The 22,493-nt window shown below is 59.9% G+C and overlaps 2 protein-coding genes across 5 annotated transcripts; one reads left to right on the top strand and one right to left on the bottom strand.

Annotated features, from left to right (window-relative positions):
- The first annotated feature begins 1,038 nt into the window (after positions 1-1,038).
- Positions 1,039-10,743, top strand: SYTL1 (synaptotagmin like 1). 3 transcript variants are annotated; one of them, XM_004425798.3, is made up of 16 exons: positions 1,039-1,169; positions 1,406-1,478; positions 3,963-4,188; positions 5,200-5,348; positions 5,571-5,643; positions 5,725-5,770; positions 6,179-6,251; positions 6,509-6,618; positions 6,773-6,886; positions 7,135-7,301; positions 7,549-7,645; positions 7,969-8,127; positions 8,456-8,534; positions 8,657-8,756; positions 9,806-10,011; positions 10,219-10,743. In XM_004425798.3, the coding sequence occupies exons 3-16, from the start codon at positions 4,001-4,003 to the stop codon at positions 10,356-10,358; spliced, it is 1,701 nt and encodes a 566-aa protein (XP_004425855.1). In that variant the 5' UTR covers positions 1,039-1,169; positions 1,406-1,478; positions 3,963-4,000; the 3' UTR covers positions 10,359-10,743. The 3 variants fall into 3 exon arrangements, 2 of the variants coding, with proteins under 2 accessions (XP_004425855.1, XP_087302611.1); XR_015555806.1 differs by lacking the exons at positions 1,039-1,169; positions 10,219-10,743 and adding an exon at positions 8,858-9,068 and having other exon boundaries at positions 1,176-1,478; positions 9,806-9,954; XM_087446485.1 differs by lacking the exons at positions 1,039-1,169; positions 9,806-10,011 and having other exon boundaries at positions 1,176-1,478.
- Positions 10,734-22,446, bottom strand: MAP3K6 (mitogen-activated protein kinase kinase kinase 6). 2 transcript variants are annotated; one of them, XM_004425800.3, is made up of 29 exons: positions 21,720-22,445; positions 20,287-20,426; positions 20,178-20,201; positions 19,710-19,900; positions 19,423-19,591; positions 18,920-19,026; positions 18,335-18,505; positions 18,131-18,243; positions 17,595-17,754; positions 17,222-17,384; positions 17,039-17,146; positions 16,894-16,943; positions 16,707-16,802; positions 16,459-16,546; positions 16,245-16,378; positions 15,737-15,864; positions 15,352-15,488; positions 14,906-15,011; positions 14,266-14,423; positions 13,976-14,168; positions 13,730-13,868; positions 13,268-13,427; positions 12,709-12,885; positions 12,319-12,424; positions 11,875-12,046; positions 11,674-11,786; positions 11,505-11,578; positions 11,139-11,215; positions 10,734-10,925 (listed from the first exon to the last, which is right to left on the bottom strand). In XM_004425800.3, the coding sequence occupies exons 1-29, from the start codon at positions 22,060-22,062 to the stop codon at positions 10,835-10,837; spliced, it is 3,888 nt and encodes a 1,295-aa protein (XP_004425857.1). In that variant the 5' UTR covers positions 22,063-22,445; the 3' UTR covers positions 10,734-10,834. The 2 variants fall into 2 exon arrangements, with proteins under 2 accessions (XP_004425857.1, XP_087302610.1); XM_087446484.1 differs by lacking the exon at positions 10,734-10,925 and having other exon boundaries at positions 11,051-11,578; positions 21,720-22,446.
- Positions 22,447-22,493: the final 47 nt, after the last annotated feature.

The raw sequence follows: 22,493 nt of genomic DNA, 5'->3' as shown, positions 1-22,493 counted from the left end.
GGTGAGGGCTGCTGAGAGGGAGTGGGGGAGCCAGAGAAACATCCTTGGGAGGAGCCAGGACAGGATGGCGGGAAGGAGTGAGGATGCTGTTGGTCACTCTCCTCCCATTCTGGGAGACTTAACGGAGGAGGTGGGCATCAGTAACAGCTCCCACCATGGACACTCCATGGATATTGCATATGCAAATGCATATGTATTTATTAAGGGCCTGCAGGGATCTCAATGAATTGTAGTGAAAACCATCTGAAGAGGGATTATTACCCCCATTTAACAGATGAGGTTCAGAAAATAACATTGATTTGCAAAAAAATAAATAGTAAAGCTGGACTTTGGGCTGGGGGTGGAAGAGGGGTCCTGAGGTGCCCAGAGTGGTGGTAACATTTGGGAGCCGGTTCCATGAGGGGGAGGAGAAGTGGAGTTTCATTTAGAGTCCACTCCTTGCCCCACCTCCTCTCTTGGAGGGTCTGTGAGGTACCCTCTAATCTTTAAGCCATCACAGTGGGTGGGAAAGGACATGCAGAGTGGAATGAAGCAGACTTGGGGGGATCTGGAAGCTTTGGTGTGGCCTTAGTTTATGGTCCCAACGCAAAGGTAATTTGGGCCCAAATCTATTCTCAGGGTAGGGCAGAATCTGGGAGGATTCTCAGAGGAGCTCCCCATGGACAGAGGAAGAGTGTGGGAGCCTCACTTTGGCCTCAGAAGAGTCCAGGCCTCCTCAAACAGACGGGGCCTAGGGTGGCAGAAGGACCGGAGAGCAGCTCTGGTGTGGCCAGCACTGCCCGGGAGGCGTATGTGGACATGGAGGGGCAGTGGTTGTCAAAATGAACCATGTTGGAGAGGGGCCACCTGGTACCTACTATATGCCAGCTTGCACCAGGCACTGTCATTTCCTTTATAATAGGTTCTTCGCACTCTGCTGCCCACAGTTTGCATAGGAGGAAATTGCAGCTCAGAATGGTTAAGAGACCTGCTTAAGGTCACACAGTGGCAGAACAGGAACTTTACTCAGGGTTGTCTGACTGCAGTCTGCAATCCTTCCACTGCTCTTAGAAAGGTTTCTAACTGCTTTCAAAGCAGGTTCCTATCAGCTCCCCAGCAGGTGGGGTGGGGCTGCTACCCATTCTGTGGACAGAGCAGCCAGGGTTCTGAGGGGTTGGAGGAGTTACAGAGTAAGTCTGCAGTGGAGATGGAGCCAAGCCCCAGCCATTTCCCACCCACCAAATTGGCTCTGGGTTTTCTGAAAGCCAAGGCTGGGGCATGCCCCTGGGGAGCCCAAGTCCAGGCCCGGTTTTGCATCAGGCCCTGCTGAGAAGGTGTTCCTCCTCTTCCTCCTCCTCCTGTAGGGCAGCCACTGGGCTGAGCTGCCTGTTGAGTCAGCCTTAGTCCCTCACTGATATTCTCCTAGACCCTGAAACTCGGCTGCCAGGGGAGCTGGGGTCACCCTACGAAGGCGTCCCCTCCATACTGGACCCCTACAGGTAAGACACCTCGGGGCTGGGAGTCCCCTACCAGTGTCCCGAGGGGCAGGCACTGCCACTTGGTATCCTGAGCACCCTCTGGGACCTGGGGTGGGGGAGGCGGGAGCGTCCTAGGACTAGAACAGCCAGACAGATGGACAGACCCTTTTATTGACCAATGGGTCTGTCCCATAGTGTTGAAACAGGGCAGGAAGGACCAGACACTTGATTCTGCCTCTGGAAGGAGAGGGGACTACACAGAGGTGGGTGCTGCTGGGGACCCTGGGCTCAGATGCCCACAGCCCAGCCCAGGCAGACCTGTGTGATAAGGGCTGGGTCAGCTCTGCAGAACATCCCCCCACCTCTACACTCATACACACACACCTGATGGCCCTTAGGGCACCAGAGTACACACCACGACACACAGCCCAGTCACACAGCATAGGAGGAAATACACACACAATGCACACACCACACAGTGCTGTCATCCAGAAAGTTACTGAACACACCACAGAGCCAATAGTCACCCATGCAGCATCACACTGTGTGTGACATGACACAGACACACACGCAGTAATACAATATTCACACCCACAAAATATACAGGCTCACGGACCCCACAGTACGCAGACATGCCTGCCGGACAGAGACTCTCACAACGGAACAGCTCAACACAGAGACATCAACACGGGCTCACGCACCATGCCACAGAAGGGCCCCAACAGTGCGTTTGCAACACCCAGAGCCTTGAACACAGCAGATGTTCAGGAAATATTATTAATGTCGAGCACACAGGTGTTCACACAGTGTTATACATGATACCCAATGTAGACGTGCAGGAACCCCAGGCTCCGGGTGAGTGGGGCGCAGCAGGGGAGAGGGCTCGCTGCTCTAGTTTGGACACTGACTCAGCTGGGAGGGCACAGAGCGCAGGCGGCAGGCACAAGCCAGGACCTGCCTGCTGAGCCGCCCTCTTCCCATCTCAGCTATACCTGGTGCTCTGGCGTGGGAGGGGACAGGAGGGGCGGGGAGGAGAGGAGAGACCGCCCAGTGGGTTCAGGCCACCGCTCTACTCTGCCCATGGCCCAGTCATGGGCCCCTTGCCACGTCCACATGCCCCTCAGGGCTGGGCAAATGTTTTCCTTCCGGAGTCACTGTGGTACCTGAGAGGCCTGAGCTGCTTTGCCAGCACTCGGCCTCCACCACCGGGACACCAGCCAGGTCCTGGGTCGGGAGGTGGGGGACCCATGTGGCCAGAGCACAGGGGCCCAGGGGCTTCGGGCAAGAGGGCAGGGCTGGCAGTAGGGGCATCCCTCAGCTGGAGGCCTCAGTGGGAGTGGGTGCGGCGGTTACCTCGGGGGGAGGAAGTTGGGGGTGTGGGCTGGGGAGGAGGTTGCCTCAGACAGGAAGGCCAAATGAGCCAGTGCAGGGTGGAGGTGAAGGGTGAAGGGAGGGGACCAGGGTTGGGAGGTTCCCAGACAGGGGGGTGGGCAGAAATGTGTGTGTGCCTGTGTGTCTGTGAGTGTGTTTGTGTGTGTGCATTCCCCAGCGTGTGTGTAGATCTATTTCTGCATTACCAACCATCTGTTGTGTGCAAAGTACTGGCTGTTCCTACCTTCAAGGAGCTCGCTATCCAGTTGGGCGTAATATGTGTGTGCAAAAGTCTGTGTGATTTGTGTCCATCTAGGGACATGTCTTTGTCCTGGACCTATTCTTGTACAGGTGAACCCACCTGTGGGGCCCTGTCTCCCTTGTGCACACATGCCCATGTGCAGGCTTAAGCCTGTGGGTATGTCTCTTGCTTTGGACGTGGGTCTGGGCTATGACTGCATAGGGCCCTTCATGGAGGAACAGGTGTGCATGTGCCTGTCCTTATCCAGGTATCAGTGTGCATGTGTGATCAGGTGTACATCTCACTATGTGTAGTTGTGTCTACTTGTATCAGTGTGTGTGCATGTGTGTCTCTGTAAACGTCTTCTTTTTTTTTTTTTGAGGAAGATCAGCCCTGAGCTAACATGCATGCTAATCCTCCTCTTTTTTTTTTGCTGAGGAAGACCGGCCCTGAGCTAACATCTATTGCCAATCCTCCTTCTTTTTTCGTTTTTCCCTTTTTCTCCCCAAAGCCCCAGTAGATAGTTGTATGTCATAGTTGCACATCCTTCTAGTTGCTGTATGTGGGACACGGCCTCAGCATGGCCGGAGAAGCGGTGCGTTGGTGTGCACCCGAGATCCGAACCTGGGCCGCCAGTAGCAGAGCGCACGCATTTAACCGCTAAGCCACAGGGCCGGCCCCTCTGTACACGTCTTCGAGTGTGTCCCTGAGTGGGTTCATGGGCCAGTGTATGCATGTGTCCATGGGTGCATCTCATGCCACCTTGATCTCAGCCTCCCTGGGGCTGTACCCTGCCCACCACCTGGCATATATTTGGGCAGAAAAGGGCAGTTGGCTCCAGGATGTGCCCTGTATTTGGGCAGGGCTTGACCTGACCGCTGGTCTATCCCCAGGGAACCACGTATGCCCAGCTGGGGCACTGCCCCAGCCGATGCCCCAGAGGGGCCACCCATCTCAAGAGGGGCTCTGGGCCCCACCCTGCCTCATGGCGCATGAGCCAGAGCCCGAGACCAATGGACTGTTGGACCTCAGCTTCCTGACGGAGGAGGAGCAGGAGGCCATTGTCGACGTCCTGAAGCGAGATGCCTGCCTGCGCCAGCTGGAGGAAGGGCGGGTCAGGTGAGGCAGGGCATGGGGGGGAGCCCAGGGGGAGGGGGCCTCAAGCATTGGGAAGCTGGGGTGGCCCCCCCCGCCCCCACCAACATGCAGCCTGTGTGATAACTGGGTACTTCTTGTTTTTGCCCTTTGGTCCCCTCTGCCCCTGCCCAGCTCAGCTCAGCTCATCACCTCTCCCAAGGTAGCTGCACCAGCTCCCTTGCCAGCCTCCCTGTCTCCAGGCTTGGCCACTCCAGCCCACCCACCATGCTGCAGCTGGAGCTCCCCAGATCTGTCCTAATATCCCCTGCTGAAACCTCCCATGGCTCCTCAGCACCTCGTGTCAGGGGCAAGCTCCTAAGCATGGTCCACAAGGCCTCCTTGATTGGTCCCTGCCAGCCTTCCCCATGTCATATTCTACCAGTAACCCCACCCCCGACACACACTCAAAGTGTCTACTACAGCCACCCGGGTGCTCCACTGTCCCTGAACACACCCACCCTTCACTTCTAAGCTGTTCCTTCTTCCTGGAAGAGCACAGTGGCAGAGGAGCGTGGGACTTACAAATACTGTTTGGAGAAAGACACCTCCTAGCTATGTAACCTTGGGCAACTCACCTGACCTCCCCAGCACCACTCTCCTCATCTGTAAAATGGGGCTAAGGAGCCTTACCTCATAGAATTAGGATGGATTATGCACAGTAGTCACTTAATGAATAATAATTATTCTTCTGTACCCGGAGAACTCCAATTTGTCCATTAAGAAACTATTCAAATGTTATCTCCTCTGGGAAGCCCTCCTGAATTCCCACAGGCAAAGCTGGCCCTTCTCACATCTGTCACGGCATCTACCTCACTATAGCGTACTTGTCTATTCTGGACTCATTCTCCCCACCAGCCTGAGCTCCTCCAGAGCAGGGATCGAGTCTGATTTGCTGTCGTGTCCCTGGCCCCAGGTACAGGGCCTGGCACAGAGTGGGTGGCAGGAATGTTGGTTGGGTGAGTGGGGACAGCCATGCTCTCCCTTATCCTCCAGCAAACTCCGGGCCTCACTGGCAGACCCCGGACAGCTGAAAATCCTGACAGGGGACTGGTTCCAAGAAGCTCGCTCCCAACGGCACCACCATGCCCACCTTGGCTCTGACCTTGTCCGAGCCTCTATCCGTAGGAAGAAGAGCTCTAGAGGTGAGAGGAGATGCCCAGGGTGGGGCAGGCCCCGTGCAGCCCGGGATACTGGGTGTATGTGGACAGGGAGAGAGGGCCCCTGGGTTTCAGTCCTGGCTGCCCCTGGTACTGTGTGTCTTTGGGTGGGTACCACCCCTCCATGGGATACAGGAGGTGGGTGGCATCTCCAAGGGTCAGAATTCCTGAGAACAGGGTTTCACAGAATTTCTCACCTGTGCACAGGAGACCAGGCTCTGGGCAGCAATAGGGAGGCTGAGGCTGCTGGGAAAGAGACTGAAGAGGAGCTGGAGCCCAGGTGAGGAGGCGTGGCAGGGAGGGGAGGGTGCCTACAGTCCCTTGGGTCCCATCCCTGACAACCACCTCTCCCTACTCCTAGGCTCCCCATAGACAAGGCCCCCCAAGAGAGGCTCAGCGAGGCTGAGGTGAGTAATGAGTGAATGGACAGTGCCCCTGGAGTGGAGGTGGGATGTGCTGGGGAAAGAGCCCCAGCCTGAGAATCAGGAGACCCTGGTCTGGGCCTTTGTCATCCTCCTCTGTCAAATGGAGGTATGGACCCTGCCTCTAAGGGAATCTCTGAATCCTGCTATTGGGGTGAAGTGGGGACTGACCTGGGTGAGGCCCAGGACTGGTCCCATTGGTGGTGTAGCGTGAAGGGGGTGTGAAATACAGGCCCAACTGGTCCTGCAGCTGGTTGCCAGCCCTGCCCTGAGGGCTGTGCTAAATCTGAAGCTGGGGTAGCCAACTGGAGCTTCTGACCTCTGACCCCATCATAACCTTTGAACCCTTCATCACTAGCCCCCACTGTGACCTCTACCCCTTGCTTCTTTCAGGGACCTGATTTCCCCTCACCATATGTCCCCCCAAAGTCTTCAGATCATGAGGAGGAGCCCCAGGCTCAGGAAGGCAAGTGGGAGGGTGTGTGTTGGGGAGCACAGAGAGGTTGTGGGGATCAGAAGCAGCTCTAAGTGACCCCAACCACCTGTCTTGACCTTCCTCCTCCTGCCTTGGGGGAGAGGGGGAGGCACGTGGTCTCCATGGGCGACCCCAGAGCAGCTCTGGGGCCTGAATCTGCAGGTCACAGGAGTTGTAAACCAGTCCCTCCAAATTTGCTCAGGGGCGGGCGGAGAGGGGCTCTCTCAACAGCTTGTACCCCACCCCAGCTCCTGGCCCAGGGGGCGCGCAGGTCGACGCCGCCGAGGGGGCGGACCCGGAGCCCGAGCCACCGTCGCTGTCGCCGGGAAAGGAGGAGCCGCAGCCCCGCCCAGCCCAGGTAGGCGGGAGCGGCCGACGGCTGCTCTCAAGACCCGGAGCAGACTTTGGGCGGGGAGTGCCGCTGCCCAGGGCTGCGAGCCCTCCGGGACCGAGCGCGGTCGGGGAAGGGGCTGGGAGAAAAGGGGCGTCCCCGTCACTTCCCCCTTGCCCAGACCCAGGCAGCGGCCGAGATCCTGGAGAACGGGGAGGAGGCCCCGGGGCCCGGCCCCTCACTCGACCGCATGCTCAGCAGCAGCTCCTCGGTGTCCAGCCTCAACTCCTCCTCGGTGAGCGAGTGAGGGAGACGGCCTTGTGGGGGGGACCTCCCCTCCCCATATCCCGTCGAATAGCCCTTGCACGACCCCTCCCTCGACCATGGACTTGACACTGTAGCCCCCAGGCAAGCCCCCTCGAAGTGCCCTTTACCTCTTCGCCTCGCTTTACCACTATCCCCCCATCTGAACCCTCCGCGCTCCCCTCAGCCCCGACGTGAGCCCTGCACGCCCGCCCTAACTCCGCACCCCACCGCCCGCAGCTGAGCGGCAGCCAGATGAGCCTGTCCGGGGAGGCGGAGGCGGGCGCGGTGCAGGTGCGCGGCTCCGTGCACTTCGCGCTGCGCTACGAGCCGGGGGCCGCCGAGCTGCGCGTGCACGTGATCCAGTGCCAGGGCCTGGCCGCCGCCCGGCGCCGCCGCTCCGACCCGTGAGTGCCGGACGCCGGCAACCAGCCCCGCCCAGCCCCACCCCTTTTCTTGGCCTCAGTTTCCTCATCTTCAAACTGAGAATAGGCGCGGGGGTGGAGTGAGATGACTCCCGTAAAGCGCTGCACGAGGCCTAGCGCGGGAAGCTGTGTTCCGGGCTGTGGCTGGGGGACACCCCCTCCCAGCAGGGCAGTAGGAGCTGGAGGGGGGCCCCCCTTACCTCTCTGGTCCTCACCTCCTCCACCCTAGCTACGTCAAAAGCTACCTCCTCCCGGATAAGCAGAGCAAGCGCAAGACGGCAGTGAAGAAACGGAATCTGAACCCGGTCTTCAACGAGACTCTCCGGGTGAGGCTGCGACGACCGGGCGGCCCCCCATTAATGAACCGAACGCCCCTTCCTGCGGGGGCTGGGTGGCAGGGGCAGCTTTAGTATCATCATTGCCCGTCGCTCTGATCATTCTGCAGGGAGGTCCTCCCATTAACGCGCTCTCCAGTATGTCAGTCTAGTGGCGGGCATGGCGCTAGTCCAGACCCCCATTGATGCCCTTCGGGGCTCCCCAGGATTCCATCCTGCACGGAGCGTGGTAGGACAAGCCCCAATCAACACTCCTGCAGCACTGGAGCGGGGCCATCAGCGGTGCGCCATTAAAGCACACCTCCTGTCCCCAGTACTCCGTCCCGCAGGCCGAGCTCCGGGGCCGCGTGCTGAGCCTGTCCGTGTGGCACCGCGAAAGCCTGGGTCGCAACATCTTTCTGGGCGAAGTCGAAGTGCCCCTGGACACGTGGGACTGGGACTCCGAACCCACCTGGCTCCCCCTGCAGCCCCGGGTGAGGCAGCTGGCCCGCGCGGGGGGCCCCGCGGCATAGATCTCCCGCCTTTACCCCACTGGGCTTTCCCTCAGCCCGCCTCAGACACCGCCTGCGACAGAGCCTCCCCTCGGCCTGGAAACCTTAAGGCCCCATGCAAAGGCCTGGTCCCGGACGGCGAGTGCCACGGGCGCGCTCAGATCCTCTTGGCTGGTCTCTCGAGGCCCCGCCCCCACTGGCCCCGCCCTCCCCGCTAACCACGCCCCGCCGGTGTCTGGAGACCCCACCCCCTTATGACCCCTTTCCCTTGGGCCCTGTCCCCGCCCCTTGACGACCCCGCTTCTCGCAGGTCCCGCCCTCTCCCGACGACCTTCTCAGCCGCGGACTTCTCTCTCTGTCCCTCAAGTACGTCCCCGCCGGCTCCGAGGGTGAGTGACTGCCCGCTAGAGGCCAAGCTGGACGGACGGGCCCTGGGAGGTGGGGAGTGCTGTCCAGCGAGGGTGGGGGGACTCTGTCCGTGAGGCGGGGCCTGAGCCGAGCCTCTCTGCAGGCGAGGGACTGCCCCCAAGTGGGGAGCTGCACTTCTGGGTGAAGGAAGCTCGGGACCTCGTGCCGCTGCGCTCAGGATCTCTGGATACTTACATACAATGGTGAGGGGCTTCAAGACCTCCCCGCTTCCCTTCCTTTCGCCTGCAGTGGAGCTCCCCACCTCTGACAAACCCCTTCTAATCACCTACCCTTGATCCACAAGTCTGGACTTCCACCACTGAGCAGGGGTGAAGGGGACGGCTTGAGCAAAGGCCTGGGGTCAGGAGGGTTGAAGACACCTTTGAGGAGCTGCATTTCAGAGTGACTGGCGCCTATAGGACTTGGAGAGCTGAGACTGAGACCTGGGAGGTCGTAAGAGCCCTTCCATGGAGGACCTTGAAGGCCAGGCTGTGGGGCTTGGCTTTGAACTTGCAGTTCAGTGGTTTTCTTTATAATTTTATTTATTTATTTATTTTTTCCCCCAAAGCCCTAGTAGATAGTTGTATGTCATAGCTGCACATCCTTCTAGTTGCTGTATGTGGGACGCGGCCTCAGCATGGCCAGAGAAGTGGTGTGTCGGTGCGCGCCCGGGATCCGAACCCGGGCCGCCAGTAGCGGAGCGCACGCACTTAACCGCTAAGCTATGGGGCCGGCCCAGTTCAGTGGTTTTCAAAGTAAGCTCCCGGGGGACCTCTAGGGTTGCTCCAGGTGCTGCCCCACTCTTAGAGAGTGAAATAGAGGTGGGCCGATCAGGTTCTGAGTTCCCAGCTCTGATTCAACCAGAGACATTGTTGTTCTTTTCGGTTTTGTACTTTGAGTAATATTTTATCTTGCAGAAAGGGCTCTAAGGCTTTAAAAAATTTGGAAACTGCTTCTGGGGGGCAACAGGGAGCCAGTGAAGATCACTGAGCTGGGGAGTAGCAGAACTGCATTTCAGAGACATTACTCTGGTCTGAGGTCCTGTGAATAGGAGTTGTAATTTTTAAAGGCAGGAGACCTGAGAAGAGGCTGGTGCAAAGGTTCCACAGGGTAGTGAGGGTTTGAGGCTAGATCTCAGGCAGGAGCCAGAGGACATGGACATTGTGAGGGAGTATGGGTAGGACTTGGTGACTGGTTGGTTCTGGGGAGTGTAAGGGGGTGGTCACTTGATGCCAGCCCACCTCCCCCACAGCTCGGTGCTGCCTGATGACAGCCGGGCCAGCCGCCAACGGACAAGGGTGGTGCGACGCAGCCTCAGCCCCGTGTTCAACCATACCATGGTTTATGATGGTTTTGGGCCTGCTGACCTGCGCCAGGCCTGTGCCGAGCTCTCCCTCTGGGACCATGGGGCCCTGGCCAGCCGCCAGCTGGGGGGCATACGCCTCAGCCTGGGCACTGGTGAGTGGGGCAGGGCCCTGGAGGGGAGCCGATGCTGGGAGGCAAGGGCTCAATGTGTGGCCTTGGGCACATCTCTGCCCTTTCCTGAGCTTTGGCGTCCACTGAGAACTGGAGGTGAAGTGCATAATCTGGAACCAGGCGGTGTTCCTTGGGACCTGGGGTGTCCAATGTGACCATGCCCTCCACCCCCTGCCCACCCGCATCCAGGCAGCAGCTATGGGCTCCAGGTGCCCTGGATGGATTCCACACCTGAGGAGAAGCAGCTGTGGCAGACACTCCTGGAGCGACCATGTGAGTGGGTGGATGGCATTCTGCCCCTCAGAACCAACCTGGCCCCCAGGACATAGCTGCCCTACAAGCCCTCCCAAACAGGAGTTTGGGGACCAACCATCTCTGGACCACCATCTCAGGGCCTGCCATTGGCTAAAGTCAATAAAGTCTATCCAAGGGCAATAAGGGGCTGATGTCTGCTTGGAAGGTGGGAGGGTGATGGTAGGAAAGAGCCAGGGATGTGAAGGGGGCCAGGTGAAGGAACTTTAGACTTTAGGGAGCTGGTCCCAGGACCCCCCCATACCTCAGAAGTTGCCAAGGTCCAAGGGTACAAAAGTGTTCTGTTTAATAGTCTTTGCCTGGTGGTACTCAATGAGCTTGGGGTGTCTCTGTGGTTGATTCCCCCCACTGGGGCTAGGCCCAGGCCCTACCCTGCCCCCCACCCACCTGGCCTCCTCCAGTTGCCCCTGGGTCCCAGGGCAGGTGTGTCAGAAGCTGCTTGTGTCTCCTCCATTCATCCATCCTTGGGTCTGGCCTCCTGCCTCTGATGCCCTCATTCAGCCTCCTGGGGTCCCAGGGTCACTGGTGTGGACCCTGCTCGCTGTGCCAAGATGGCTTTCCAGATGCGGCATACCATCCCTCCCCTAGGGGAAGCAGCCTCAATGTGGCTCAGCCAGAAGAAGGCCTTGGGCTTTCTCTGGTACCCACTATCTGCCTGATGTCCCCTCTGTCCCCAAGGGACCCTGGTGTCCCTGTAGTTTCCAGAGAGGAACCTAGGCAGGCCTGTAGCTGGGGGTCAGGATCTGGCCAGCATGAGCCCATATGTGTGGGTCATCCCTGGAAGGCCCAGGCCATACCTGATACGGGTGTAGACGAGGTCATCTCTAGTGGCACAGGTCAGCAGGGCATGGAACGTGAAGCTGTGGTTCAGCAGCTGATTGTGGACAAAGACCCGTACACAGAAACAGGGAGCGATAAAATCAGAGAAAGTTGTGTCCAGAGACCCAGGTACTAGCTGTGTTCTACTACGAACAAGCTAGGGTAGATCACCCCCCTCTCTGGGCCTCAGTTGCCTCATCTGTACAATGGCAGGGGTATACTAAGTGCTTCTGCAGTATTGAGATTCTCTGCATCAGAGGGAGAAAGTGAGAAGAGCTGAAAGATGGGCGGAGATGGAGTTTTTGGTTGGTGGGAGTCAGGATAGCCAGCACTCTCCCCCTCACCGTCTGGATGGTGCCTGAGTCCACATTCAGTTCCTGTAGCCACTGCACGAGGCCCTGGTCCACTGTGAGAGCAGCTATCAAAGATAAGTCAGGTGGTGAGCCCAGGGGTGCCTCTTGCCAGAAGCTGCCTCACACCCACCATTAGTGTCTCCAGCCAGGTCCTGCTCACCGGGGGGCTCTGAGGCCCAGGCACAGGTCCTGGCCTCCCCATCCACCCGCTGTAGAGCTTGTTGCAGCAGGGCCTGGCACTCCCGTTCCTTCTCAGCCAGGACATCTCGAAGCCTGTAGGAAGGCAGAAGGCAAGTAAAATGGAGGGGGGAGTGGGGGTGAAGTTCGTGTAGAGGCTATGAGCGAGTCCCAGGGCCGTTACCTATCAGTCTCTGCTCGCAAGAGGCCCAGCTGCACCATCAGAGGCGGGGAACCCTGCTCGGGTTCCCCGGGAAGCCGGTTCGGCTGGACCGGGGTCTCCTGCTGCTTCTGCTGGGACTCCTCTTCTTTACTCAACTCTTCTGATCTCGGTGGGACTGCCTCCTTCTCCGCCTCTGCCAATCCGAGCAGGGTGAGCTCAGGCAGGGTGAGAACGGCCATTTGGGAGCCCCAGACACCGGCGGAGGGCACGGGGCTCTGGGCACCGGCCAGGCAGTGTCAGTATGGGAGATGTCCATTTGGTCACGCCCCCACTCGCTCCTTCCCGCCGAGGTCATGCGTGGCCCCGCCGGCCAAGCCCCCTACCGGCCTCGTTTGTGTTCGCCACACCCCCAAGGGTGACGCTCTCACCGACCCGCAGGCAGGCAGGTTCCACTCCCCCGCCTACCTGGGCCCAGCGCAGCCAGGGCTGCCCGTACAGCGCGGCTGAGCAGCGAGTCCAGCACGAACATCCAGTGTGGGCGGATCTGGCGCCTGCGGAGGATCTGTTTCACCTGGAGAGGGAGGAAGGGCGCGGCTGAGTGCTGAAACTCAAATAGAGATGGGGTTTGAGTTGGAAAGGCCTAGAAAGTCTTCTGCCGCGGGCAAGTTGGGTAGGTGGGCTTGGGGTCAAAGGAGGGGCTGGGAAGCTAGGACTGGGCAGATGTCCCTTTTCCGATGGTTCTATCTTCACTGGGAAGACATGGAATCTTACAACATCAAGTGCTTGCACATTCCCAAGCACAGGGAGCTCACTACGTTTTATTGGGCAGCCCTAACTGTGAGAAAGCTCCCTCACCGCATCCGGGAAGGCGAAGAGCGGTCCCTGCAGAAGCGCAGGCCCAAGACCCTGGGCCCGCAGCTGCCCTTGCAGCGCCCGCAGCTCCTGGGTCAGCTGCCGGCGGTTGGGAGTGTGGATGTGCGCCCTGAGGCAGCGCAGTAGCTGTTCCACATGATTCCTGCCCAGACGGGGACCCTGAGAAGGAAAAGGGTCATCAGGGCCGAACCGTGGCTTAGCGGTTAAGTGTGCGCGCTCCGCTGCTGGCGGCCCGGGTTGGGATTCCGGGCGCGCACCGACGCACCACTTCTCCGGCCATGCTGAGGCGGCGTCCCACATACAGCAACTAGAAGGATGTGCAGCTATGACATACAACTATCTACTAGGGCTTTGGGGGAATAAATAAATAAATAAATAAATAAATAAATAAAATTATTTTAAAAAAAAAGAAAAGAAAAGGGTCGTCAGCGGGTATTCCCACCTGAGCCAAGAGAGATGCTGGTGGAGGGGGTGGGGGAGACCATCAGCGGGAGCCCTGTCCGCGCTTGACCACCAGGGGGCGCTGGGGCGGGCCGCCCACCTGTTCCTGCTCCAGGCGCAGATTCTCCGCCAGCGCGGGCAGCTCCTGCTCCAGCACCGCGGCCAGCATGGCCCGGCGCTTGCTCTCTTGGTGCAGCAGGCTCAGCCCCGAACTCTCCTCAGGGGACGCGGGCTCCTCGGCCCCGGGCTCCTCAGGCACCCTGGGTGCAACAGGGAGCAGCCAATGGGGGGCGGACAGCAACGCCGTCCAGTCACCTCCGCCCCAGCGTTTGAATCCTGGCTCTGTTTTTTACTTTAATAACTACCTCACAGGGATAAAAGAGATAAACCTGGCATAGAGGGGGCACAATAAATACAAGTTAAGAGCATTTGGGAGGTAGGCACCACATGCCAACCTTGTAAGTGGTCATTGTGGCCAGGTCCCCAACGAGGGCTTTTTCTGGAGCGAGTACAAGGGTAAAACCCGAGGAAGCAAACCCACCCCAGAACCCTGGGCTCTCACCGGAGCTGGCTGGTGTCTCCATAACTGAGGCAGCGCTTCGGGGGACTGGGCGAGTGCTGAGAGGGTGCTTGAGGGCGTGGGAATGTCTGGGACTGTGTGGTCGAGTCAGCTGAAGGAGCAGGGCTGGCTGAAGGGTTATCTGAGGGAGGGACAAGGCTGTCAGCCTGGGGCCCTCTTCAGCCCTCTCACCTCCACAGCTCCTCTGCCCTCACCCCAGTGTGCTCACTCCCTCCACCTGCGTAGTACCTGAGGGCCGTGGAGCATGTCGGGGGGAGCCAGGGCTGCGGCTCCTCTTCCCAGGCTGCAGGAAGGGGTCCCCCAGCAGTGCCTGCGCACTGGCTCGGAGGCGGGGTTCTGGCTCAAAAGTTCGGAGGAGGAAGGCTTGGGCCTCAGCTGACAGAGAACTGGGCATTGGCGGATGCACCTTGTACATGCCCACCTGGGAGGGGGGCAGGGAGGGTAAACAAAGTTTAGAGGTGTTCAGGGCCCAGTCTGTCCCCACCCCACCTCATGAGCCAGGCCCTGAGGGGTCTCACCTGAAACATGGCAGCCTGCGGGCTCCCTAGCTCGTGGAAGGGCGGGCGACCTGTGGCCATCTCGATTACAGTGCAGCCCAATGACCAGATGTCAGCCGCCTTCCCATACCCTCGTGGGCCCTGGTCAATGATTTCTGGGGCCATATACTGTAGGGTTCCTAGGACAGGAGCAGTAGCAATAATGCTCATCTAGCCTTTATCACTGCAGGGGTGGCAGGGGGGGTCTATCATCCCCTGGCCACCTGCACCCACCCTGAACTCTATCATCCAAAACAGTTCCCATCACCTACCCTGGTCGTCAAACATCTACCCTGAGTTTTCTCACTCATCTTAGGCTCCAGCACGTTCACAGACTCCATCACCTACAGCAGGTTCATCATATATCCTGGATTGCATCATCCACTCTGAACTCAATCACCCACTTTGGCCTGTGTCAACACTTCTGGACTCCATTTCAGGCACTAAACTCAAAGTCATCAGCTATCCAAGATCCAATTCTAGATTCCATCGCCTCACCTTGGCTCAGTCACTTGCCCTTGGTCCAACTCCATGCCCAGAAGAAACCCCCATTCCCTGGAAGGCCCCAAGAGTTCTTCTGCCCCAGGTCAGCAACTCCATTCCCCAACACACACTCTGTTACCTGTGAAAGTCTCAGTGCAGGGTGTGATGCCTGCCAACCGCTTGGAGGTGCCGAAGTCGGAAATCTTGAGCAGCCCGCTGTAGGTGTTGATCAGCACATTGTCCCCCTGAGCAGAGTGGACATTGTGCTCAGTGGACATCAGGCTAGGCTCCTGATGCCAGAACTGGACCCTATCTGGAGATCCCATTTCCTAGGAATCCTAGCCTGACCCTGCCTCTATCAACTTCCTCCCCTGCCATCCATTTATGCCCCTCTGGGAGCTGGCCCCTGGTCTGGCTTCAGATCTGAACTTCTCTCTTTCTCTAGGGAGCCTCCTTGATGAATTCCCCACCCTTTGCAAAGGGTCTGCCCCCTTAGTCTAAACTGCCAGCCTGTCTGGGGCCATATATCTTCCTTCTCCCACCACCACAACCAGTGACCCAGGGTGGGCCAGCTACAGGGCTTACCTTGATGTCTCGATGCACAATGTGGTTGTCATGCAGGTAGCTGAGTCCCTGCAGGATCTGGCGGGTGTAGAAACTGATGGTGCTCTCATTGTCCTGCAGAGGTCCCCAAACTGACCGCAGCAAGGAGGATAAGCTGCCTGGGCAGATACAGTCCAAGGTCATCGTTGGCACCCACTTACTCCAGCCCAGCTGTCTGCTCAAGGCCCAGGCACACCCATGCCATGGCCCAGACTCCATCACCCAACTGCACTGAGTCAGCTAATTCTAGGCTACACCACCCACACACGCTAGGGTTCATTTTCCCCGAGGGTTCTTCACCCCCACCTGACTCCATTCCCATGCCCCACACCTCCAGTTGCATTCCCATCCCACGCAGGGCAGGTACCTCCAGGCACTTCCTCCATGAAGATCTTGAGGTAGCCGCCTTGGCTGGCTGAGCCCAGATAGCGCACGATGTTCTTGTGGCGCAGGCGTTTGTGCAGAGCGATCTCTTCATGCAGGGGCTGAGAGAACCTGGGGGCAGGTAGGGAGAGAGGAAGAAACCAGATTCAGGCAGAGATGCTCACCCAACTCCAGCACCAGCCAGGCCACGCCCCCAGGATCTGCCCCCGCCCCACCAAGCTCCTCTCGGACCTTCCCCACCTTATCGCCCCGCCCACAGGCCCATTCCGACCGTAACCCGCCCGCCTGGTCTCTGAGGTTCTGTCCATAGGCCTGGGCCCACTGGGCTCTGACTCTCGCGTCCACGAGCCCGCCCACTAGAGCCGACCACTAGGGCATCCGCGTTTCCCTCGCCTACAAGATCCTCTGAACTCGTGGTCCCTCCCACTTGACCCGCGCCCCTGGGCCCTCTCGAGCCCTGAAGCCCACCCGCGCGGCCCTGCGCGCCACACCTGCTGTCCCGCTCCGGGATCTCCTTGATGGCGATGCGTACCCGCGTGTGCCGATCGCGGCCCGCGTACACCACCCCGTACGTGCCCCTGCCCAGCACCAGCCGCTCGCCCGTCTCCGTGTACTCATAATCAAACTGCGGGGGGCGGGTGGGATGGGGGTTCAGCAGGGCCCTCAGCCCTTCCTCCTCCTCCAGCTCCCAGCCCCCTGCCTCACCTCCAGCACCTCCCCCACATCCTCCGCCGCCTCCGCGGGCGCCGTGGAGTCCAGATTCGTCACCAAGGCCTGGATCAGGCCGCAGAACCTGAGGGCAAAGGAGGTCAGACCGGCGGCGGGGGCATCTTGGGCGGAAACTGTCCCCTCCTATGTCAGAGCACCCAGGAAACATGTCCCTTCCTTTCTCTCACTGCCCCGGGCATCCCGGCCCTCCGAGTACCCCGACCCCGAGAGGCGGCGGCGCGCACCACTGGCAGTGCCCTACGCTGGGGAAGCACAGCTGGACGTCCTGAGCTGGGGGAAGCACGTAGAGGAAGCAGCAGCGCTCATCCCGCTTGGAGGCGCTGGGAAGGGATGAAGAACACGAGTGAGTGACAGGCCAGCCAGCAGCGGTGTCTGTCCCCACCCGGACTGCCCCCAAGCCTCGCCCCTCACCTGACCCCACAGATGGAGGTGATTGGGAAGGTCCAGCTGGAGGGAACGTCCTGTGAAAAGACAGGGGTTCAGAAGCCGATGCTGGGGAGCGCAGGTGGGGTCTGGGGGTGGGAGAAAGGCTCGAGAGAAGAGGCGGGGACTTCACCTGGGTCTCGGGCTCCAGCAGGCTCAGGGTCACTGCGCTCACTGGGTCCGTACCCTGCACCTCCAGCCTCGCAGGCAGCAGCACCTTGTTCATCTCCAGGACCAGCACCTGCAGATGACGGGAGAGGGAGCCGTCAGAAGGTGCCTGCCTCTCTCCCAGGTCCCACACCCCCACGGGCCTCACCAAGCACTGGTCCCCTTGGGGACAGGCCGTTTTGAGTGGCTGGCAGGACTGTAGCAAGAAGTGGAGCCAGAAGTGGGCACGACGTGGGGGTCCTCCAGGGGGCTCTGGCGTGGGTCTGAAGTGCTGGTACAGCAGGAAGGTTTCCATCACGGACACCAGGTACCTGCAGGCAGAGCCTTGTCTTCAACTCAGCCCAGGCACCAGCTAGCACTGCCAGGGAGAGTAGACTGACTTGGATGTAGCCAGAACATGGGCCTTGGGTGCCATGGGCACCAGGTGCCATTGGCTCAGGGCTCAGGCTAGAGTGCCAGTGGACATAGGTGCGGGAGCTGACAGCCCAGGCCAGGCCAAGGCTGCAGAGGGGGCCACCTACCATATAGGGGCATTGAGCTTGTACAGCTGCTCTGCAGCCAGCGCCACCTGGATGGGGTCATTGGCGAGAATCTGAGCTCCCAGGGAGAAGCCTACATCCCAGTAATACTGCATCTTCTCCACACAGCCTTTTCGGGCCAGCAGGCAGCCCAGCTTCATGCCTAGGGGAGAGGGGCACGGGCCCTAGTGAGTGTGGTTGCAGATGTGGGCCACAACATTCAAGTGGTCATGAACATAGATATCATGAAAACTTCTGTGTGGCAAGATCTCCGGCGGGAGCAGGAGCTCAGGCACAGGTGAGGGTTTGGGAACAAGTGTATGTGGAAGTCAGTGTGTAAGAAACACAGGCGTGAGCTTAGGAACAGCCGTGGGCTCAAGGGCTCATGAGGGCCCAGGACAGGTGTGAGGACCCAGGTGTGGGTTCAGGCAGAATAGGTCCAAAAGCGGATGAGCTCAGCTCCAGCTCCAGCCTAGTGTTCTCTCTCCCTGCCCTGAGCCCCTTTTGGAGGGGAACAGAGGTACAGGATTGGGGCTCACCAATGAGCTGGAGCTCCTCGGAGTCCTCAAAGCGCTGCCCAGCAGCAATGAGGAACACAGCTGCGTTGATGCCTGAGTGGAGGCTGGGCTCGACGTCAAAAGCCTTGCGATACCTGGGGTGGGGATAGGGGGACACAGAGCTGGACTGATGCCCACAGCCCCATCCCTCATCCCACTAGCTCAGCCCACTGTCTACTTGCTTACCAGTGATAGGCCTGCTCCCGGTACCCAGCATCCTGGAAGCCAGAGCTGATGAACATGTCCTTGTAGACACGGCCACACATGCAGTATAGGTCGGGTGCCACAGAGCCCTCAAACTGTACCAGTGGCAGCAGCACAGCCAGTGCCTTCTCCCGGTCCCCAGGCCTGTTCCTCCTAGGTGAAGGAGAAAACGGGCTGGGGACCTGCCCGACGGCCCTGCCCCACTCTGTCCAGGGACCTGCAGACCTTGAACATCAGAGACCCTTCCAGGGGCCTGACAATAATGAACCCAGAATGGCAGTGACCCTGGTCAGCACTGACCTTTCTAGAGGTAGTGATCCCAGGTGGAAGTGATTCCTAGCTACAATGACTCAGGATCAGTGACGTTGGACAGCTGTGACAACTCCAAGGGCAGCGCCACCACCCCACCCCACCCTGGGCAGCAGTAACCCAGAACAACAGGGACCATTTGACAGCAAATGGTCAGCATATTCTCTGAATAGCAGTGATCCCAGACAGCAATGACCTCGCACAGCAGAGACCTATGTCCCCAAGTGGCTATGACCCAAGCCTTGCTTTGCCACTCACCGGTTGAGGGCAAACGTGTAGTGGAAGCAGATGTTGTGCTGTTCGGCCACATCACAGGTGGGCAAGGCCTGCAGTGTTTCCACCAGTTCAATGATGGCCGAGTAGTCCTGCATGAGGGAAAAGCACACACTGGCATGATGGCCTCTGGTGGGTCCTGTGGGCCCCAAGACCCTGAGGAAAACCTGGAGCTGGGGTCTCCTCCCACCCTTGACACCCCATCTTCCCCCACCCACTCACCATCCTCTGCACACCTCCCTCAGGCCCAGCAGGTGGTGCAGACACCACACCTTACATGGAGAACACACTGCATGCCCCAACCTCACAACTGCCCTGGGAGATGGTGACATGACCATCCCCTATTACAAACAAGGAAACTGAGGCTCAGAGACATCAGATAATTTGCTCAAAGCCGCCAGTGAGTGAGTAGCACAGCCAGGAGCTGAACTCAGGTTGGTCTGACACCTAATGCCATCGCCCCGACAGCATCTGCGAGGACCACACACCTGCACGTCGCGGTAGGAAAGCAACAGGTTCATGATGATGTCGGGGCTCAGCAGCTCCACGCTGTCCAGTCTCCGCTGCAGGCGAGCCAGCTCCTGCCGCAGCTGCTGTCCGCTGAACCGCTCCCGGGCCTGCCGGATGTCCTGCCGAATGGTCTCTCGGAAATAGCCGCTGATGCCCGCAGCAAGGGAGGGAGGGAGAGAGAATGGTGGGGCCCTTCCCTCAGCCCCAGCCTGCTGCACCCTCACCAGCCTCCTCCTGGTACACCTTCTCTGTAGGCCCCCATTACCAAGAGTCCGTGGGCGTGGCCTCCAGGAGACGGGCAAGCCGGGCCACCAGGGGTGTGAGCAGGGCCTCACTGCCCACCCCAGCCTGTACTAGCCCATCAGCCAGGCCCCTCAATAGGCCTGCATCACCACACAGCACCCGGCCAGTGGCTGTCACCACGTAGGGGATCAGCGTGTAGCTGCCAACACAGTCCTGGAGGGAAGGAGGCAGGAGTCAGTGGGGAGGTCAGAGGTCAGCACCAGGTTAGAGAGGGGCAGTGAAGGGGTCAGAGGTCAGCACCAATGGAACTGGAATAGCAGGGAAGGGGCACACCTCATGAAGGGAGGCAATAGGGAACAGAGGGTCACAAGAATGTCAGGGGACATTAGCGAGGTCAGAGGTGACTGAGGAGGCAAATAAAGGTAGTAGAGGTCAGAGGTCATAGTGGAGGTCAAAGGGCACATTAGAGTGAGGAGCGGATTCTGCTTACCGAGTTCTTCTGGAAAACATCCTCCTGCAGGGGACAGATAGATACTGGTGTTCTGGGTAGGCCCCACCCTAGCCCTGTGCCTGCCCCTGCCAGCCACCTGGCCACCTACCCTCAGGGCCTGCAGGTCAGGGAGATCAGCCTGGGAGCAGAGGAGCACGTTGTTGGTCATGCTGAAGCTCTCACGCACACCGAGGTGGTAGAACAGGGAAGGCTGCGCTAGGGAGCTGCTCACCTCCAGCACCACCACGTCTGTGGGCACACAGGCGGAGGCCCTGAGCCCTGAAGCCCAGCTTGGTGGGGAAGGAGCCTGGGGATCCATCCGGGCTTGGCCCCCTTTCCTGTGTGACTCCAGCAGGGTCCAATTTTGCTCTGGGCCTCATTTTCCCCCTTTAGGGTCCCTCTGGCTCTTACACAGAACTGTTATCTGTGGTGTTGCAGGAGAAGAGTTGGGCTCAATGGGCTAGGACCCTCATCCCACTGTTCAGAGCCTGTGGGCACTGGGCATGGAGGAGGGGAGGTGGTGCACCAGCCCAGAAGCTGTTCCAGGCCATTTGAGAGGCAGGAGTTGTTCAAACACAGAAGTTCCCTTCCCTGGGACTTCAACCCCGCCTTATGAAAGAGGCAGGCACCAGCAGTGTGTGTAGACAACACTGTGCCTCTATGTGTGCCTGTGTGTGTAGCTTACTGTGTCTGACTGTATCTCTGTGTGCCACAGCATCTGCAGGGCCGGTGTAAGTCAACATTCATGCGATTTGTGAGTCTATGACTCTGTGTGTGTCTTTTTGTCCTCGAGGTCGAGTCAGCCTTCATTTTTAGGCTGCGATTTTATGGACATCCGGCAAGCATGCTTCTCGGACTCTCGGATGAACAAATAAGTATCGGGGGCGGGGCGTCCGGGATGGCGGCAGGGAGGGGTGACCCGCGCGGGAATAGCCGCCTTCTGGCCCCCCACCTGACAACCCCCTGCCCCGCCTCTAGCCTCGCCCACTCTCCGGGGGCTGCTGGGGCCTCATAACCTAAGCTCCCTCGCCCACAGTCCAGTCCTTTGGGATCTCTTCGCTTCCCTCTCTGTCTCCCTAGCCCGATCCTCGGAAGCAGTATGCTAGGACCCTTGCACTCCAGCCTCCCATGTACGGCCCCTTTCCCTAGTCCTAGCTCCACCTCCCAGGACCCGCCCTCAGGAGCTCCGCCCGAGTTCATCCTGAGGCTGAGCTCTCTAACCCCACTCTTGAGATACCACACTTTGCCCCGCTCCCCAGGCACCGTGCAGACTCCGGAGTGCTTAAGCCGCAACCCTGAACCCCGGAGCCGGGCCTGGATCCGCTAAGTCCCTGCCCGAGCCCGGCCGCGCTCCAGATCCCCTAGATTCCACTTTTATCACAGTCCAGCCTCGAGCCCCTCAGCTTTAGCTCGCCTTATGCCCCCTAGACCCCGCACCCATCTCTGGGTCTCCCGAGTGTCGCCGAGCTCCGCCCCCTTGGGCCCCGCCCAAGACCCTAAGCCCCGCCCCGGATCCCGGCCCCGCCCGCAGCGCGCGCTCACCCGCGTTGTAGAAGGAATCCAGCGCCGCCGTGTCTCCCAGCGCCAGCGTGCCGAAGGGCAGGCTTTGCAGCTGCGGCCGCGGCCTCGACCCGGGGAGCTGAGCGCAGGCCTCGCGCAGGCAGCGTAGGGGCAGCGGCTCCGCCTCGACTACCGCCTCGGGCTCCACCCCGGGCTGCGGCTCCCGGGTCAGCACGTAGACCACGCTGAGCGGCCGGCTTCGCCCGCAGCCCCGGCCTGGGGGCGCCGCGATCGGCCGGCCCCGGCTCAGCGCCTCGGCCAGCGGGTCCTGCCAGCAGCTGCCGGCGCGCTCCAGGGCCCCCGCCCGCGGGCACGGCCCCGCCATGCGGGGGCGCTCGGGCGTCTGGCGCCCGGCTCTGGGCACCCGGGGCGCGGCAGGAGGCAGGGGCGGCGGGTCCAGGGATCTCGGGTTAGGGAATCCGGTCGGGATCGGAATCTCCTACGGGATCTGGAGATCCGGAGTCCCGGTTCCGGAAATCTGCAGTCCAGGGCGAAATCCGGGCTCCGAATTGCAAGGTCCTGAGGACCTGAAATCGGGAATTGGGTCCCAGGAATCTGGGGCATCCAGAGATCCGCGGCTCAGAGTTACGTGGGGATCCCGGGAATCGGTCCGGCGGTGTCCGCCACCAGGAATCCTCAGTAAAGCTCTCGCAGTTGCTCTCTCCTGCCCTCACATACAGGCCGGGCCCAGCCCTTTCCCGGCGGACTGGGAAAGCTCCACCCTCGGCTTTGGGGCAGCACCGCTCCCTAGCGGCC

Source organism: Ceratotherium simum, chromosome 22 (genome assembly GCF_057802395.1).
Source record: "Ceratotherium simum simum isolate JZ-2026a chromosome 22, ASM5780239v1, whole genome shotgun sequence".
NCBI lineage: Eukaryota > Metazoa > Chordata > Mammalia > Perissodactyla > Rhinocerotidae > Ceratotherium > Ceratotherium simum.
The sequence above is the reverse complement of the archived record's forward strand: the minus strand, read 5'-3'. Positions and strand labels throughout refer to the sequence as shown.

Bases quoted from the DNA above. Each gene is read 5' to 3' on its own strand.
- MAP3K6 (XM_087446484.1), bottom strand. From the start codon at position 22,062: ATGGCGGGGCCGTGCCCGCGGGCGGGGGCCCTGGAGCGCGCCGGCAGC. The intron at 20,202-20,286 runs GTAGGTGGCCAG...TGTCCCCTGCAG, and splicing joins CTGACCTGCAGGCCCTGAGG to GAGGATGTTTTCCAGAAGAA. The intron at 15,865-16,244 runs GTGTGGCGCGCA...ACCTGCCCCCAG, and splicing joins ATCCCGGAGCGGGACAGCAG to GTTCTCTCAGCCCCTGCATG.
- SYTL1 (XM_004425798.3), top strand. From the start codon at position 4,001: ATGCCCCAGAGGGGCCACCCATCTCAAGAGGGGCTCTGGGCCCCACCC. The intron at 5,349-5,570 runs GTGAGAGGAGAT...ACCTGTGCACAG, and splicing joins TAGGAAGAAGAGCTCTAGAG to GAGACCAGGCTCTGGGCAGC. The intron at 5,644-5,724 runs GTGAGGAGGCGT...CCCTACTCCTAG, and splicing joins GAAGAGGAGCTGGAGCCCAG to GCTCCCCATAGACAAGGCCC.